The following is a 15768-nucleotide window of genomic DNA, read 5'->3' as shown; positions in this document are numbered from 1 at the left end:
TTTTTTAATCATACTCCTTTGGATACTTGCAGCCTTAGACAAATTCGAAGGGTATTCTGGTACATTGGATCTGTCTGGGAGTCTGACACTATTTGAAAGGGGTCCCTGAGATGCGTGGATATTTATACAGGTTACTGGTAGGTTGTGGAACAGGCTGGAGAGACAGGGAATTGGAGGGGTGAGGGAGAACAGGCAGCCTGGAGTGGGAGAGAGAACAGACAGAGTGCTTCACATGACTACAGCAAGCCAGGAGGCACATTACTACAGAATTGCCATTTCATGCATTTTTTAGGTTGTGAGTTACTCTAGTTACCCGCGATGCAGACATTTGTTCTCATGCATTGTCTGATGGTCATGCACATCAGTCTCTGCACATTCATTGCATGCACGATCTTTAAATGATGCCCATCTCTTGATGGTATGTTTGCCTGTTGTCGTTGGCTATTCAGCTGGGTGCTGCTCCTTCCCCTGGAAGTATTGTGCCGTTGCCATGGTAACCGTTGTTCCGCTGGTGAGAGCTGGGTTGCAGACCATGTCAACACTTACTTAGAAAATTTCACAATCTGTCACAGCATCTTCTACTTTCATCATAGGGAGAGCTGCTCTGAACAGCTGGTCAGCAATGGACTTCAGTTTCCCTTGCTAATGAGTCTCATCCAGATTATATCATTGTAACTGCAGAAACAACTCGAAAGATACTTGTGTTCCTCTTTTAGTAGCTATGCTTCTACATAGCGGCTGTTCATCACTTAACTTGATCTCATATCTGACACCATGTTCGGACCAGCAGGCTTGTACTGTGTCTTTATTGAAATGACTACAAGATGGATGTCTGTAGTAACTATCTCAATACAGATGTCACATTACTGCAGCAAACTAAGAAACACATTAATGTAGTATTGCATTTCAATCCCAGAGTGCATCAGTATTAGCCAAGAGGATGACCGCTCACTAATACCTTTGACATATCAAATGATTAGTGAAAGTTGCCTGTGATGAACCTTTATGAATTGGGTGCAAATTCCCAAAGGATTGGAAACACACTGGCCAGAAGATTCCAGAAGTTTATAAGATGAGGATTTATGTCATAAAGAGACACAGTTAACTTAGTATTGTCTTGAAATGGGAATGGATAACTTCAACAAGTTAAATACAATGCAAGACTAACAGACTGTAAGCTGCTCAACCGTATAAAATACACATTGCTTATTTGTCACTTCTGAGATTGAATGTGCAGCTATAAAATCATAGTACGGCAATTCTATGTGTATTCATAGCAGTAGATATTTAGGCGCCATTGAAATGGCCTCTGAAATATGCATCAAGTATCTGAGATTGCCCTCCAGTAGGTTCTGCTCGTTAACCAGACTGTGACACAGTTCCCACAGTTTACCCACTTTAAAAAAATAGAATATCAATTCTTCTGTGACCGAGTGATTTTGAGGCAAATCTCCTGGGGCAGCCAATTATGTGCTATAAATTCTGGAATCAGAATGGCGAATATTAGACATTACCTCGATTTCCTGTAATACACTCTTTAACATCGTTGCTGATTTGAAAACACAATTACCAAAGTGACTGATTGCCCCTGGAGACTATTTCTTTCCTTCGCCTGACCCACCGCCCTCCAACAAAGGTCAGTGGCCTTGGATTTATGGATGTCACTGTTTAAGCCTAAATGCACTTCTGATTTTGATAGCTGGGCTCAATGCTCAGTAAACTGCTCCAGAATTTGAATTGCAGCATCTGAGATGGCAGACGATGTAAAGGTTGCTTTCAATTGTAAAGAAACAAATTATGCTATTTTGAAGCTAAGGCAGCTTGTACTTTGCTTCAGGATTAAAATATTTTTTTCCAAAATGGTTCCACTCCAGATTCCTACTGGTTACTTCAAACTGTGCAGCCCGGGGTAAATCGCAATTATGAGTTTAACCCAAGTTCTATTTGCCAAAAGTGGACAAGTAATTAAGATTTGTGTTTCTATGGTACACCGTTACCTAGATTTTTGTAAATTGTAATACCAGGTAAAGATTGGGATAAAGTGCCACCACCAATCCTTCTTTCTGGATATTTTCTAATCAGCCCATTCAGAGATGCTCTTACACATCTCTGGGACTTGAACCCAGGCCTCATGGTTTCAAGCTAAATGAAAATGTGCAAGAACTGTGGATGCTGGAAATCAGAAACCAGCTCAGAAAAACTCAGCAGGTCTGGCAGCATCTGTGGAGAGAAAGCAGAGTTGACATTTCGGGTCCAGTAACCCCTCTTCAGAACAGGACCCGAAATGTTAACTCTGCATTCTCGCTACAGATGCTGCCAGACGTGCTGAGTTTTTTCAGCACTATCTGTTTTTGCTTCTGATTTCCAGCATCTGCAGTTCTTTGGTTTTTTTTGATTAACGTATTCTGATGCACCAATTGTTTTTGAATGTAATAACCATGCCCGAACACCTTTGGGTTGGTTGGTCACGAGGGGAATGACACCCATTTTCATCATATCCCTGATTTGCTTCTGATCTTGATTCACTGAAGGGATGCAGACTCGTCCTGTGGATGTAGTGACATAATCATTTAGCTTTCTTCTTTAAATACTGTATTCAGTATTCTGTATACAGACTGAAGACTGAGCCCTGCTATTCCCGGAGGAGGTTAAAAAATGAAGCTATTGGTAAACTTCACCAATTTACCTGTCTTTCATAGAATCCCTATAGTGTGGAAACAGGCCATTTGGCCCAACAAGTCCATACCCATCCTCCAAAGAGTATCCCCACCCAGACCCATTCCCCTACTTTACATTTCCCCTGACTAATGCACCTAACCTACACTATGGGCAATTTAGCATGGCCAATCCACCTGAGCTGCACATCTTTGCATTGTGGGAGGAAACCCACGCAGACACTGGGAGAATGTGCAAACTCCACACAGGCAGTCACCTGAGGCTGGAATAAAACCTGGGACCCTGGTCCTGTGAGGCAGCAGTGCTAACCACTGAGCCACCATGTAGCCCACTTGGTTGCCAGAAAACATGGAGCACATTTCGGTACTTAGCAAGAATCCCTATTTATTACAGATCAGTAGAGTCTAGTTACAGGTATATGATTATGAACAGTTGACATATATACTAGTTAAAACTCTGGCCTATTTAATAAAATTGCCCTTATACACCCAGACATGCACACTTGCAAATGCACACACACACAAACAGGCACACTTCTTCGTGCACACGTGCACACTCGCATGTACACACATACATGCGCACACACATGTGCACACGCACGCACACACACACACACACAAAAGGCATGTGTGCAATGGGTGGAGAGAAAGACTAGGAAAGCAGTTCATTGGTTCCAATACACAGGCTTCACTGAGATAAGTCATTAGACTCTTTGGACCCTGCTGTTCCTCAAACTTCCCTCTTCAGTACTGTATCTCTATACTGCTTGTTGGGGATTTTCCCACTTTTTTTATTGTAGTGGTGGTTTTTCAATTTTCATCTCCTTCAATTTTTGATTGTTATAAAATCAAAATAAAAGCCCAAACTAAATAATATAAATTACTACCAAGCTTGGCAAAAGTTATTGAACAAACTAAGAAGATCATGATACTTCAGTCGAGTTTGAGTTATAGATTGTGAGAGAAAAGGAGACTTGAAGTGGTTAATGGTTTCACAGGCTTAAGACTCTGTGAAAGAATGAGTGTTCATTTTTGGCTGTGACAAGTCTGCATTTTATATACAAGATTCTGCAGGTTAATATGTTGGAGCTTAGGCAATAACAAAGGAACATACTTGTGAGGATCAGTGGCTGTCTTATGGATAACATAGATAAGAAAGTTTGCGGTGAAGGGAGAGAGATTAGAGAAAAAGCAAGTTTGCTTATCAGATAGCAAACAGTTCTTAGTATTCTGCCCAAGAGCAGGAGAGAAGAACAAAAATGGCAAGATATAATGCCTTAAACAGAGAAAAACAAATCATTTCTGGACATTTGAGAGACAAATGGGGGGAGATGATGCCGTGTCAGAGCAGGTGAGGTGGCAAGAGTTGAATTTCAAGGTTGATCTTGGTGGAGGAGAGTGGTAGGAGTGCTTTTGATTGATTGATTGATTTATTATTGTCACATGTACTGAGATCCAGTGAAAAGTGTTGTTTTCTGTGTTCGACAGGCAGACCATGCTATACAAAGTGCATCAGGGTCGGAGAACTGAGTGCAGAATACAGTCTTACAGCAGAGTACAGTCTTACAGCAGGGAGAGAGAGCTCAGAATTAATATTTGAGATGTCTGGTAACAAGGAAGCAGCTGTTCTTGAATCATTTGTACACGCATTCAAATTTTGATATCTTCTGCCCAACGGTAAGAGGGTGGAAGAGAGGATAACTGGGGTGGGAGCGGTCTGTGATGATGCTGGTTGCTTCCCCAAGGCAGTGGAAAATGTAGATGGAGTCGGTGGATGGAAGGCTGGTTTGAAAGTGAGTGGCTAATACTGAAAGGTTAGCTGCCTGTGGTGGCGCAAAGACAGTGAGAGATACAAAGGGGTAAAAACAATGACTGCAGATGCTGGAAACCAGATTCTGGATTAGTGGTGTAATCCACTAATCCAGAGTGAGAGATACAAAGTGGAGTGGAGCAAAAAGGACAGGTTCTTTGGGGACGAAAAGTCACAAAGCTGGAAGAAAGTCAGAAACAGGGAGGGGATGAAACTATGGAGAAACTTAATCAGGTTTGAGTGTTCTAAAATTGACATGTTGGATGTGTAATGAGGCCTCCAGCAACAGATGGCGATGGTGAGCAGAGCAGCTGAAGCAGCCAAAGAGACCCAAAGAGGTGTGTCTTTGGGAAGGAGTCTTCATGGGCAGAAAGATCAGCCTGACAAAAGTTTCCTCAACTAGAGGCAAACCACAGGCTTAGTTCCATGTAAACTCTGCATCTTTCATGTTTAAGGAGAAAGTGAGGACTGCAGGTGCTGGAGATCAGAGTCGAGAGTGTGGTGCTGGAAAAGCACAGCAGCTCAGGCAGCATCTGAGGAGCAGGAGAATCGACATTTTGGGCATAAGCCCTTCCTCAGGAATGAATCATGATGAAGGGCTCACGTCCAAAATGATGATTTTCCCACTCCTCGGATGCTACCTCACCTGCTGTGCTTTTCCAGCACCACACTCTCAACTCTTTCATGATGAACCTTGATTTCCCTTCATATTTATAATGACCTGATGCTATTGGATTAAGGAATCAGCGCCTTGGGCCATCCATGTATTCAAAAGAACAAAGCAACATTGTAGGTCATTGAAGACAAAAATGACTGGCGAGTGTTATTAGCAATCAGGTATGAAAAGGGCGAGAATAATTGGGATTACCTGAAGGTTGTAGAGGTGGGTAATGGGCAGCTAACCAGCTCAGCTTAGTTCAGCTCAGTATTAGAGTAAGAGAGTCTGCTGACAGTGAATATGTTGGTCGAGATTTCGAGAGCAAGCAAATTGGAGTTGGATTTGTGGAGGGACTAGATGGCTGGAAGTTGAATTGGGATCCAACAGGATGCTTCAATAATGAACAGTTCTGGATAGTGGTCAAGTGGGAAGATGATGAGGTGGTGAGGAGCTAAAAATTCAACTGGAGAAAGCTGCAGCTCAAACATTGGATGTTGGACAGAGATGGGCTCCTTCATCAACATGCCAGGAATACATTCCCAGAGCAATGATCCTGTTTAATACGGATTTGGTTTTGTTTGAAGGGGAAAGATTGGAGTGGAGACAAGGAATTCTCTTTGACAGCAGAGGAACAAATTTTTGTTTTAAATTACTCAGGACGTTGGTGTTGCTGGCTGGGCCCGCATTTATTGCCAATCCCTGATTGCTATCTTCACTGAGTGGCTTTCTGAGGCCATTTCAGAGTCAACTACACATTGCTCTGGGTCTGGAGTCACATGTAGACCAGACAAGGTAATGATGGCAGATTTCCTTCCCTGAAGGAGTTTAATTAAACCGATGGGTTTTTAATGACAATTAACAATGGTGACATCGTCTCAAACGTGGTTAGCTTTGTAATTGCAGGCACTCACTGATTTGACTTCCATCATGTAAGGGTAGGATTTGAAACTATGTCCTAGAGTATTAACTTGTGGTTCTGGATTACTTGTCCAGTGATAATACCACTCTGTCACCATCTCCCCTGACCAGTATTGGAAGCGCTTTGGGCCAGGCCATTTAGACCCATGGAAAATACTCCCACTCTTCTTCGCAAAAGGCTTGTGCCCAAACTCCTCTGACTCCAGTTTTGACATCACCATGGCCCTTCATTCTGGGGTTTCCAGAATCCTCCGGGCCTCCCCCTCATCGCACGCTGGAGTAAAGAGCAAAAAGGGTGTTTGAGCCAAGGAGATACCTGAGGCAAGGAGTAGGGAATATTTCTGAGTAAAACAGTTTGCCGAATATTTGCGTTTTCTTGAACAGCGAAGGTGCGGATTTCCCACAGCACCTGAGATGGTCCATTCTGATCAACAATTGGTGACCGTACTGTGTGTGTTTGTGTGACAGGTTGATGGAACTGAGAGAGTGCCCGGGTTCCAACCTTGTTAGTCAGAGCACCTCGTGGTGACTGGGTAACTGAAATCCAGTTGATTAGTTGAATGGTGTTGAAGGGTTCACTGTATTTGTTGTCTTGATGAAGAGAAACTCTTCCAAAAAGAACAGCGCAAGTTTAATCTAGCCTATATGCTGACATGTCAGGCCCCTCCCCCACCCTCATTCTTCCATATATGTAGTTTTCACACTATAGCAACATTTTAGCTTCAATTACAATTCGAAAAAGAAAACATTAAACAACATGTGTGCTCTTTGACACTTCGAAACACATTGCTGCCTGTTTGAATTACTTATGGTGAAGTATTTTGTGTTTCAGTAATTAAAATATGATTGTACAATTTGACGTTTTTGATATGTCAATTCAGGTGGTATTTTATGAATATTTCCGTCCAATAAAAAAAATTTTCGGGAGTGTAGTGTGGGAAGGAATTAATCAGTAATGTGACCCCCTGTAAAGAAAAGATCTTCTGTGATTATTTCAAACTTAATTCACATTTCTGTGTGTTGCAAAGCATTTCTAGCCATTGTCAATTACAAGGAGGATCATGACAATCCATTCAATTTCTATCCACAAGGAAACATCTTTTTGATTTGCACTCTATCAAAAGACATTCACTACCTCGACTTCAGTCACACCAATGCATACCATCAATTTGCCAAGGCTCCTTAGTCAGCACCTTCCAGTCTAATGGCCACTCCATCTCGAAGGGCAAGGGCACAGATACATGGGAACACTAACACTTGCAGGTTCTCTAACAAGTCACTCATCATCCTGATTTGAAAATCTATCAGCTGTTCCTTCTGTGTCTGTAGATCAAAATCTTTGAACACCCTCCCTAACAACACCTCCACCATCTTCTCAAGGGCAACTAGGGACGGGCAATAAATGCTGGCCCAACCAGCGATGCTCACCTTCCATGACTAAATTTTAGCAGATGGGTTTTCTCTCACGTGTTTCCGCTGAAATCCGTCAGGTGTCAGGGAAATGGTCAGGCAGCTGTACAAATTCACTGTGTTTGGCGTCAGTCATAGTTCATGTTGGCCATTTATGGTGTACTCAAATTGAGCACACCTAGCTGAGCTGCAAATACCAGTCTCGTTTCAATCCCGGGGGCATCAAGCTGTGAGCATTCTGTGAGATTGCCTTGTTTCACCTTTATGTAACCAGGACATTGCAGCACTTGGTAAAATGAAATGTGCTCTAAAATAAGCAAAATAATTGGACAGGTTTCCAAATGCCACAAACGGGGTTATAATTCCAGTCTTTTGGTCATACAGAACTTGAGGATTCCTTAAAAAAAAATCTATGCACGTCATCAAACCTTCTTATCTTGTCCTCAACAGGACACTTGCAAGAAATACCAATGCAAAGATGAATTGCCGTTTTTACTGTGCACTAAAAATCACACACATTAATACACAGGCAGAGAGAGCGTAATCACACACTGCTCTTGTTTCAGCTGAACAAAATATGTGACAGCCATTCACTGGTTCATTGGTCAAGACATTACCTTGAGTAATCAGTTTTTTAAAAACGCTTGGCAGTTAATTGGCAGTCATCACCTAATTGGTGCATTCTCCATCGCAATGACACTACCAATCAGGGTCCACTTGGCAACTAATCAGTGCACTCTGCTTAGAGGCTAAGATGTTGTTGACCTTCACATTGGTATTTTGTGAATTGTGAAGGTCTGTGTTTAGGTCCCACTCACCAGAGAGGTGTGGCCCGACATGATGAAAAAACAATCCAACCTGCACTCCAGCCTCCCGCACACCACCCCGAGTCACTTTGGAACCCCGACAGTTCCCAAGTCTTTACCATTCAGGCAGCGTCCTGTCCAATGGATCCAAAGTGCTGGGCCTTCCATTTGCTTTTATTGAAACCCTGTTGCCCACTTTGACATCACCTACCAATATCTGGGCGACAAGGTTATGGGTTCAAGGGAATGTGAGCACAAGATGTGAGCTGACTCTCGTAGTGCAGCACTCCCACGTTGGGGGACTGCTTCCGTCACTGACGGAGTGCTGCACTGTCCGAGATGCTGGTCATCCGTTGGATTGAGTTCTCCTCCTGGCCATGTGCCAAAGGTCCCATGGTACTATTTTGAAGGAAAACAGGGACATCCTACCTGGCGTCCCGGACAGTATCGAGCTTGGAAAGAATTGTTATCGCACGCTACTATTTATATGAGTTTGCCTAAATTGGGGCCACACTACCAAAGTGACAATACCTTTTTAAAAAGTGATAAGGCTGTAAAACTCTTTGGGATGTCCCGTCATCACAAGACCTGAAGTGTGTGGTCTTTATTTCTGCCTTCTCTTGAATGTTGTGCATTTGCCGTTCTTTTTCAGGGTAAGACGGTACGGGTTATTACAGCCATCGATCAAGATCGAGGGAGGCCACGAGGCATTGGGTACACTATAGTCTCAGGTAAGAGAGTTAACCTTGTGGTTTCTTTTCTCAAGTCATGTTCATTATTAAAAAGGACAAGGAAACTCAATTTTGAATATATAATGAAACCAATTTGAAATCATGTATAACAAACATGAAAAGAGAGGACTGAGTAATATAGCCTGCTGGGTATTATTAACAGCATAGATGGGAACAGCTTGTAAATGATACATGTTGTTATTTCTAAGTGAAAATGCCTCCAAAAACATTAATTAAACCTGATGGTTGTGACAAGTACCCAGCGGATTTTTTTTAAATTGCTTACCTTTCTATGGCATTGTAAGTTTTGCAGCTTTATTTTAGCGGGTGGAAAGGTGCTTTTGCTTATTTTATCAGGAATATCAAGTCTCTGGAAAGTGCAGATTGAATAGATTTCATGCAATGAATGTACAATATTTGCACAATGATATCACTGGACAGAGGAACCTCGATTATCCGAATGAGATGGGCGGGCACTATTTCGTTTGGATAATCAACCTCATCTTAAACAAGGGAGGCCATACTGATCTAATGCTGTGCTCTACTGGAGAATTTGTTTAAATTTATCATTTTAATGAGTCTGTCATTTAAACAAACTAATCTTTGCAGTCTGCAAATTACAGGTTAAAATGAGAAGGACTTACCATCACATAAGGACATTAGTTAGGCCACTTTTGGAATATTGCATGCAGTTCTGGTCTCCTTCTTATCGGAAGGATGTTGTGAAACTTGAAAGGGTTCAGAAAAGATTTACAAAGATGGTGCCAGGGTTGGAGGATTTGAGCTATAGGGAGCAGCTGAACAGGCTTGGGCTGTTTTCCCTGGAGCGTCGGAGGCTGAGGGGTGACCTTACAGAGATTTATAAAATCATGAGGGGCATGAATAGGATAAATAGACAAAGTCTTTTCCCTGAGGTGGGGGAGTCCAGAACTAGAGGGCATAGGTTTAGGGTGGAGGAGAAAGATAAGAACGAGACCTAAGGGGCAACTTTTTCATGCAGAGGGTGGTGGATGTGTGGAATAAGCTGCCAAAGGAAGTGGTGGAGGCTGGTACAATTGCAACATTTAAAAGGCATCTGGATGGGTATATGAATAGGAGGGGTTTGGAGGGATATGGCCTGGGTGCTGGCAGATTGGTTTGGGGTATCTGGTCTGCATGGATGGGTTGGACTGAAGGGTCTGTTTTTGTGCTGTACATCTCTAGTCAGAAAAAAAACTGTATATGGGAACACCAGCCCCTTCACGTTCCCCTCCGAGCCACTCACCATCCTGACTTGAGAATGTATTGTCATTTGTCACTGTCGCTGGGTCACAATCCTGGAATCCCCTCAGTGACTTTGTGGGTCAACCGACAGCGCGTGGGCTGCAGCGATTCAAGAAGGCAGCTCACCACCACCTTCTCAAGGGTATCTAGAGATGGGCAATAAATGATGGCCCAGCCAATGACACCCACGTCTCATGAATGAATAAAAATACTGACAGTTGGAGGTGGGTTAGGACTTGCGGGCAGCAAGCAGTCTATTTACTCAGAAGGGCTTTTGCCCGAAACATCGATTTTCCTGCACCTCGGATGCTGCCTGAACTGCTGTGCTTTTCCAGCACCTCTCAAACCTAGAATCACAGTTTATATAGCCTAGAGTAAACAGAATTCAAAACCTCACCTATAAGCAAATCCGTTGGTATAGGCAGGATTATTAATGTGGAGAAAGTGAGGTCTGCAGATGCTGGAGATCAAAGTTGAAACTTTATTGCTGGAACAGCACAGCAGGTCAGGCAGCATCCAGGGAACAGGAGATTCGACGTTTCAGGCACAGGCCCTTCTTCAGGATTATTAATGTCACTGGGCCAGGGATCTAGAGGCCCAAACATGGGAACATGTGTCAAACCCCTTCCGTGCAACTTATGGAATTTAACTTCAGTTAATAATTCTGGGATTGATACTAAAGTTGTTGTAAAAAAAAAACCCACCTGATTCACTAATGTCCTTGAGGGAAGGGAATCTGCCATTGTTACTTGGTATGGGTGTGCGTGACTCCAGACCAACTGCAATGTGGTTGCCTTTTGACTGCCCTCTGAAATTGCCCAGTAACTCACTCCATTCAAAGGTAATTAGGGATGAGCAATAAATGGTGGCCCAGCCAAGGGCAGCACATCCCATAGAAGAAATATTAGGTGACCACTCCAGTGAGGGGAGGTTATATACTAACTCGGTGATAGTGAGGACTGAGATGCTGGAAAGTCAGAGTCCATAAGATATAGGAGTAGAAATTAGGCCATTCAGCCCATTGAGTCTGCACCACCATTCAATCATGGCTGATAAGTTTCTCAACCCCATTCTCCCTTTTTCTGCCCATAATCTTTGATCCTCTTGATGCCCAAGAACCTATCTATCTCAGTCTTAAATATACTCAATGACCTGGCCTCCACAGCCTTCTGTGGCAATACATTCCATAGATTCCCCACTCTCTGGCTGAAGCAGTTTCTCCTTATCTCCATTCTAAAAGGTCTTCCCTTTACTCTAAGGCTATGCCCTCAGCTCCTAGTCTCTTCCCAATGAAAACATATTCCCAACATCTACTCTGTCCAGGCCATTCAGTATTCTGTATGTTTCAATTAGATTCACCTCCCCCAATCTTTCTAAACTCCATCAAGTATATAAATCCAGAGTCCTCAAATGTCCTTCATATGTTAAGCTTTTTATTCCTGGGACTATTCTCAAGAACCTCCTCTAAACATACACCAGGGCCAGTACAGCCTTCCTGAGATATGGGGCCCAGAACTGCGCACAATACTCCAAATGTGGTCTGACCAGAGCCTTACAGAGCCTCAGAAATACACCCCTGTTTTTATATTAACGTCCTCTCAAAATTACACATGCCTTCCTAATTACTGACTCAACTTATCTTGAGAGAATCCTGGACTAGAATTCCCAAGTCTCTTTGCACTTCAGATTTCTGAATTTTCTCACCATTTAGAAAACAGTCCATCCCTCTATTCTTCCGACCAAAGTGCATGACCTCACTTTCCCACATTGTACTCCATTTCTTTGCCCACTCTCCTAACCTGTCCAAATCCTTCTGCAGCCTCCCTGCTTCCTCAATGCCACCTGTCCCTCTACTTATCTTTGTAGCATCTGTAAACTTAGCCAGAATGCCCTCAAGTTCCTTCGTCTAGATCATTAATATATAAAGTGAAAAGTTGTGGTCCCAACACTGTGTCTTGTGGAACACCACTTGCCACCAGCTGCCATCCTGAGAAGGACCCTTTTATCCCCACTCTCTGTTTCCTGCCAGACAGCCAAGCTTCTGTCCAGGCTAGCACCTTGCCTCTGACACCATGGGCCCTTATCTTACTCACTAGTCTCCTGTGTGGCATCTTGTCAAAGGCCTTCTTGAAGTCCAGGGAGATAACATCCATTGGCTCTCCTTGGTCTAACCTGCTCGTTACTTCCTCAGAGAATTCTAGCAGATTTGTCAGGCATGACTTCCCCTTGATGACTTTACCCTATTTTACCCAAGTATTCAGAAATCGCATCCTTCAAAATGGATTCCAGGATCTTACCCATGACTGAGGTTAGACTAATTGGTCTGTCATTTTCCATCTTTTGCCTTCCTGTGAATAAAATGTGAAAGCTGGAAAAAGCACAGCAGGTCAAACAGCATCAGAAGAGCAGGAGAGTTGCTGTTTTGGGAAGGACCCTTTATCAGGAGGTTATATTGTATATTGTAAGATACGGTGGCATAGCTCTTATATTATTGACTGATAATCTAGTGGTTTGCACTAATGATGCAAAGGGTATGGAGTCACAATCTACCCTGCATCTAGAGAATTTAAATGGAATAAATAATGATGAACAAAACTAGCGTCAGCAATAGTGTTCGCACTCCTCCTAGGTGGTCATTAAAATTCCATCTGATTCACTGATACTATAAAAGGAAAGAAATCTGCCATCCTTATCTGATCTGGTCCATATGTAACTCTGGACCTACTGCAAGATGGTTCATTCTTAATTGGCATTTTAAGTGGCCCCAACAAGCCACTGCATTCAGGGACAATTAGGAATGGCTAACAAACGCTGGTCCTACTGAAGGACAACCCATGTCCTGGGAGTGAATTGGAGAAAACATCATTGTATTGTATAGATTGTGAATGAAACTATTTCTGCCTACTTCGAAAGTTATGCAGTGTTCAGGCATAATTAATGGGGTGGGGGAGAATTGAAATTATCCAATCTCCCATGTAATTAGATGGAAGACTGGAACTGGGAACAGGAATGACTGAGGAAGCCAGTCCAGGGAGCACAACTGAACAGTTTCTCTGTTTAACCTCGAGATGGCGAATTCAAAGGCTGCCTGAATTTTAATTGGTTGAGGAGGACTGATTTGTTCCTGTGGACAACAACTTGTTTTGAATCCTACTTAGTGGTTTGACCTTTTGGAAAATGATTGGTATTGATCATCATTTGAGTAGACTGGGGTATATAGTGGAATCCTACATTTAGTATCGAACAGAACAAGCAAAGTGTACTGCTTCTCCAGGGCACACTGAAGATTACTTTAATCACTTCAGTTTGTAAGAAATGTGGGCTTACTTGCCAGGCACAAATTATCACACTTCTGTTACAGTATAGTTTCCATATGGTCACAGAAGCAATGTGTTGGATTATTACTTTCATGGGGTTTAGGCCTGAGACAGACAAACAGATGCGTTCATTTCTGAATTTTTTAAACTAGTTTTTCCTTCATTTTGCTATTGTTTGCTCAACTTCATATTATAAAAAGAGCACTTGAGAATCTTAGCTTGCAGCCATTTGAATGAACTTACATAAAAAAATGTCTCAGGTGATCTGAAGCTGAGAACAAGAATGTCCTCAGTTTTATGATGTCGGGTCCTGATGGTAGAACTTTTCAATAATGATAATGTTTTGAACAGAAAACTGACCATGAGAAACACCCAAATTATCGAGGAGGCTTTTGATGTCTGCATGAGTTCACATAATGCAACGTGCAAAAACAAATTGGCCATTAGTACTTGGAAGTACTTTCTGGAAAGGTTAGAATGGTGTTTTCTGAGGCTTGAATAAATATTTTCACATCTTGACTTGCGCTTCATTTTTTCAGAAAGGTCGTGCCAACCTCATTCTCCATCCTCGTATAGATTGTTCTGAGGAAGTTTCACTGGACCTCAAACATTAACTCTGTTTTCTCTGCATAGATGCTACCAGTCCTGCTGAGGTTCTCCAACACTCTTTGATTTTGTTTCTGGTCTCCAGCATCCACAGTTCTTTGAGTTTTAAAATGGGGAAAGACTTGCTCATTCAATTAACAGTTCTTCTCACTGGAATGTGAAACTTAAGAGCAGCTTTGTTTTCTGAACCATTATATTTAGACCAGTTCTTCCTTGGGTCTTGGTGAACAGTGCCTGTAGACAGCATCTAAACATCATTGCCATTCTCCACACTACCTCTGAGTAAGACTGTCAAATGTTCACTACTTATTCCTGTCATCCTAGTAATGTAGCAATTTACGTGCTGCGCTGTTTCGTTGTTGTGGTCTGTTATGTTATGTTCAGTTCACTGAATATCATGTTCAATGACTCGCTCTCTTTATCTTCATTAAAACTGTTTTGAATATATTGCTTTTGAATGTGTTGTTTGGGAAATGAACAATACGCTGTAGTGACAAAATTGTTGTAGATCTATAAACCTTAAAACTGTGGACTATGGGGGGAGTAGACTGCATGTTTAGGATTACCAGCTGAAAAGAAAAGAGGTTTGTATTTATATAGCACCATGGATGAACACAGGATGTTTTACAATCAATGAAGTAACATTGATGTGGGGGAAATGTGACAGCTATTCACACATACGGAGTATTGTGACAGGCATTAAATAATCCTGCTACCTCAATGCTGGTTGAGGGATAAATACAAAGTACTGGCATGTTTAAAATAGATCTACCTGCTATTCAAAAGCAAACAGAAGCTGGTGATGGACAATTAAGATCCAATGTACATAATGCATTCCCCCAATAGTACACCTCACTCCATGAACTGAATGTTTATCAAAGAATAACCATTGACCACTGTGTTAGCAAATCAGGTTAATATTTCCAACACTCAAAGCCAGTATCTATTCACAAACGTGGCAATGGACTTGGGTTTGATCATAAACCACTCACAGAAAATGTTCAACCAATGGAAAGCCGCTCTCAGCATCACTAATCAAGTACTTGAATGTGTGTTGAGTACCTCCTGATTATAAATTGAAACCAGTTATTTTAACCCAGTGTATCTTATTAGCAAGGTCACAAGTAAAATACTGTTTGCAATTCTGTCTTTGTGCTAACTGAGGCATGTGAATGTATACGTGAATATTGAAACAAGAGCAACCCTGGCTTAGAAATTATAAAGTGTGACCTGGAGAACCGATCCTGTTTTTAATTTTTTTTTCTTTTTTTGACACTCCAATTTTTTTTGCACACCTGTTTATTTTTTTACTACTAACCCCCACACTACGCGCCTAACCACGGTAGTGCTTATTTTTCCCCAGCACCCATGTTGTGTTTGTGCAGGTGTGAGACACAGTGAGAGACACAAGGTGTACAAATCTTTATTCAATTTCCACCACCAGGAAGATAGGAAAACACCCGAGTGGCCAGTGACAAGCAGTGCCCTTCACAAAAGGCAATGCTGTGTGATCAAACAGTGAAGGGGAGGGCAGGGGTTAAATCAAAATAGAGTTGGAGGGGGAAATGATGCAC

General features: G+C 42.3%; 1 protein-coding gene across 3 annotated transcripts in view; it reads left to right on the top strand.

Moving 5' to 3' along the window:
• The window catches only part of cdh23 (cadherin-related 23), a 799974-nt gene that overhangs the window by 197833 nt on the left and 586373 nt on the right, over positions 1-15768 (top strand). For all 3 annotated transcript variants that reach the window (XM_043679154.1, XM_043679152.1, XM_043679153.1), the window contains exon 10: positions 8930-9008. In XM_043679154.1, coding sequence (XP_043535089.1) covers positions 8930-9008 — 79 coding nt within the window. The remainder of the gene's footprint in view (positions 1-8929; positions 9009-15768) is intronic.

This window comes from Chiloscyllium plagiosum, chromosome 38 (assembly GCF_004010195.1).
Source record: "Chiloscyllium plagiosum isolate BGI_BamShark_2017 chromosome 38, ASM401019v2, whole genome shotgun sequence".
NCBI classification, from domain to species: domain Eukaryota; kingdom Metazoa; phylum Chordata; class Chondrichthyes; order Orectolobiformes; family Hemiscylliidae; genus Chiloscyllium; species Chiloscyllium plagiosum.
Note: the sequence above shows the minus strand (reverse complement) of the source record. Positions and strands in the feature narration are given on the sequence as shown.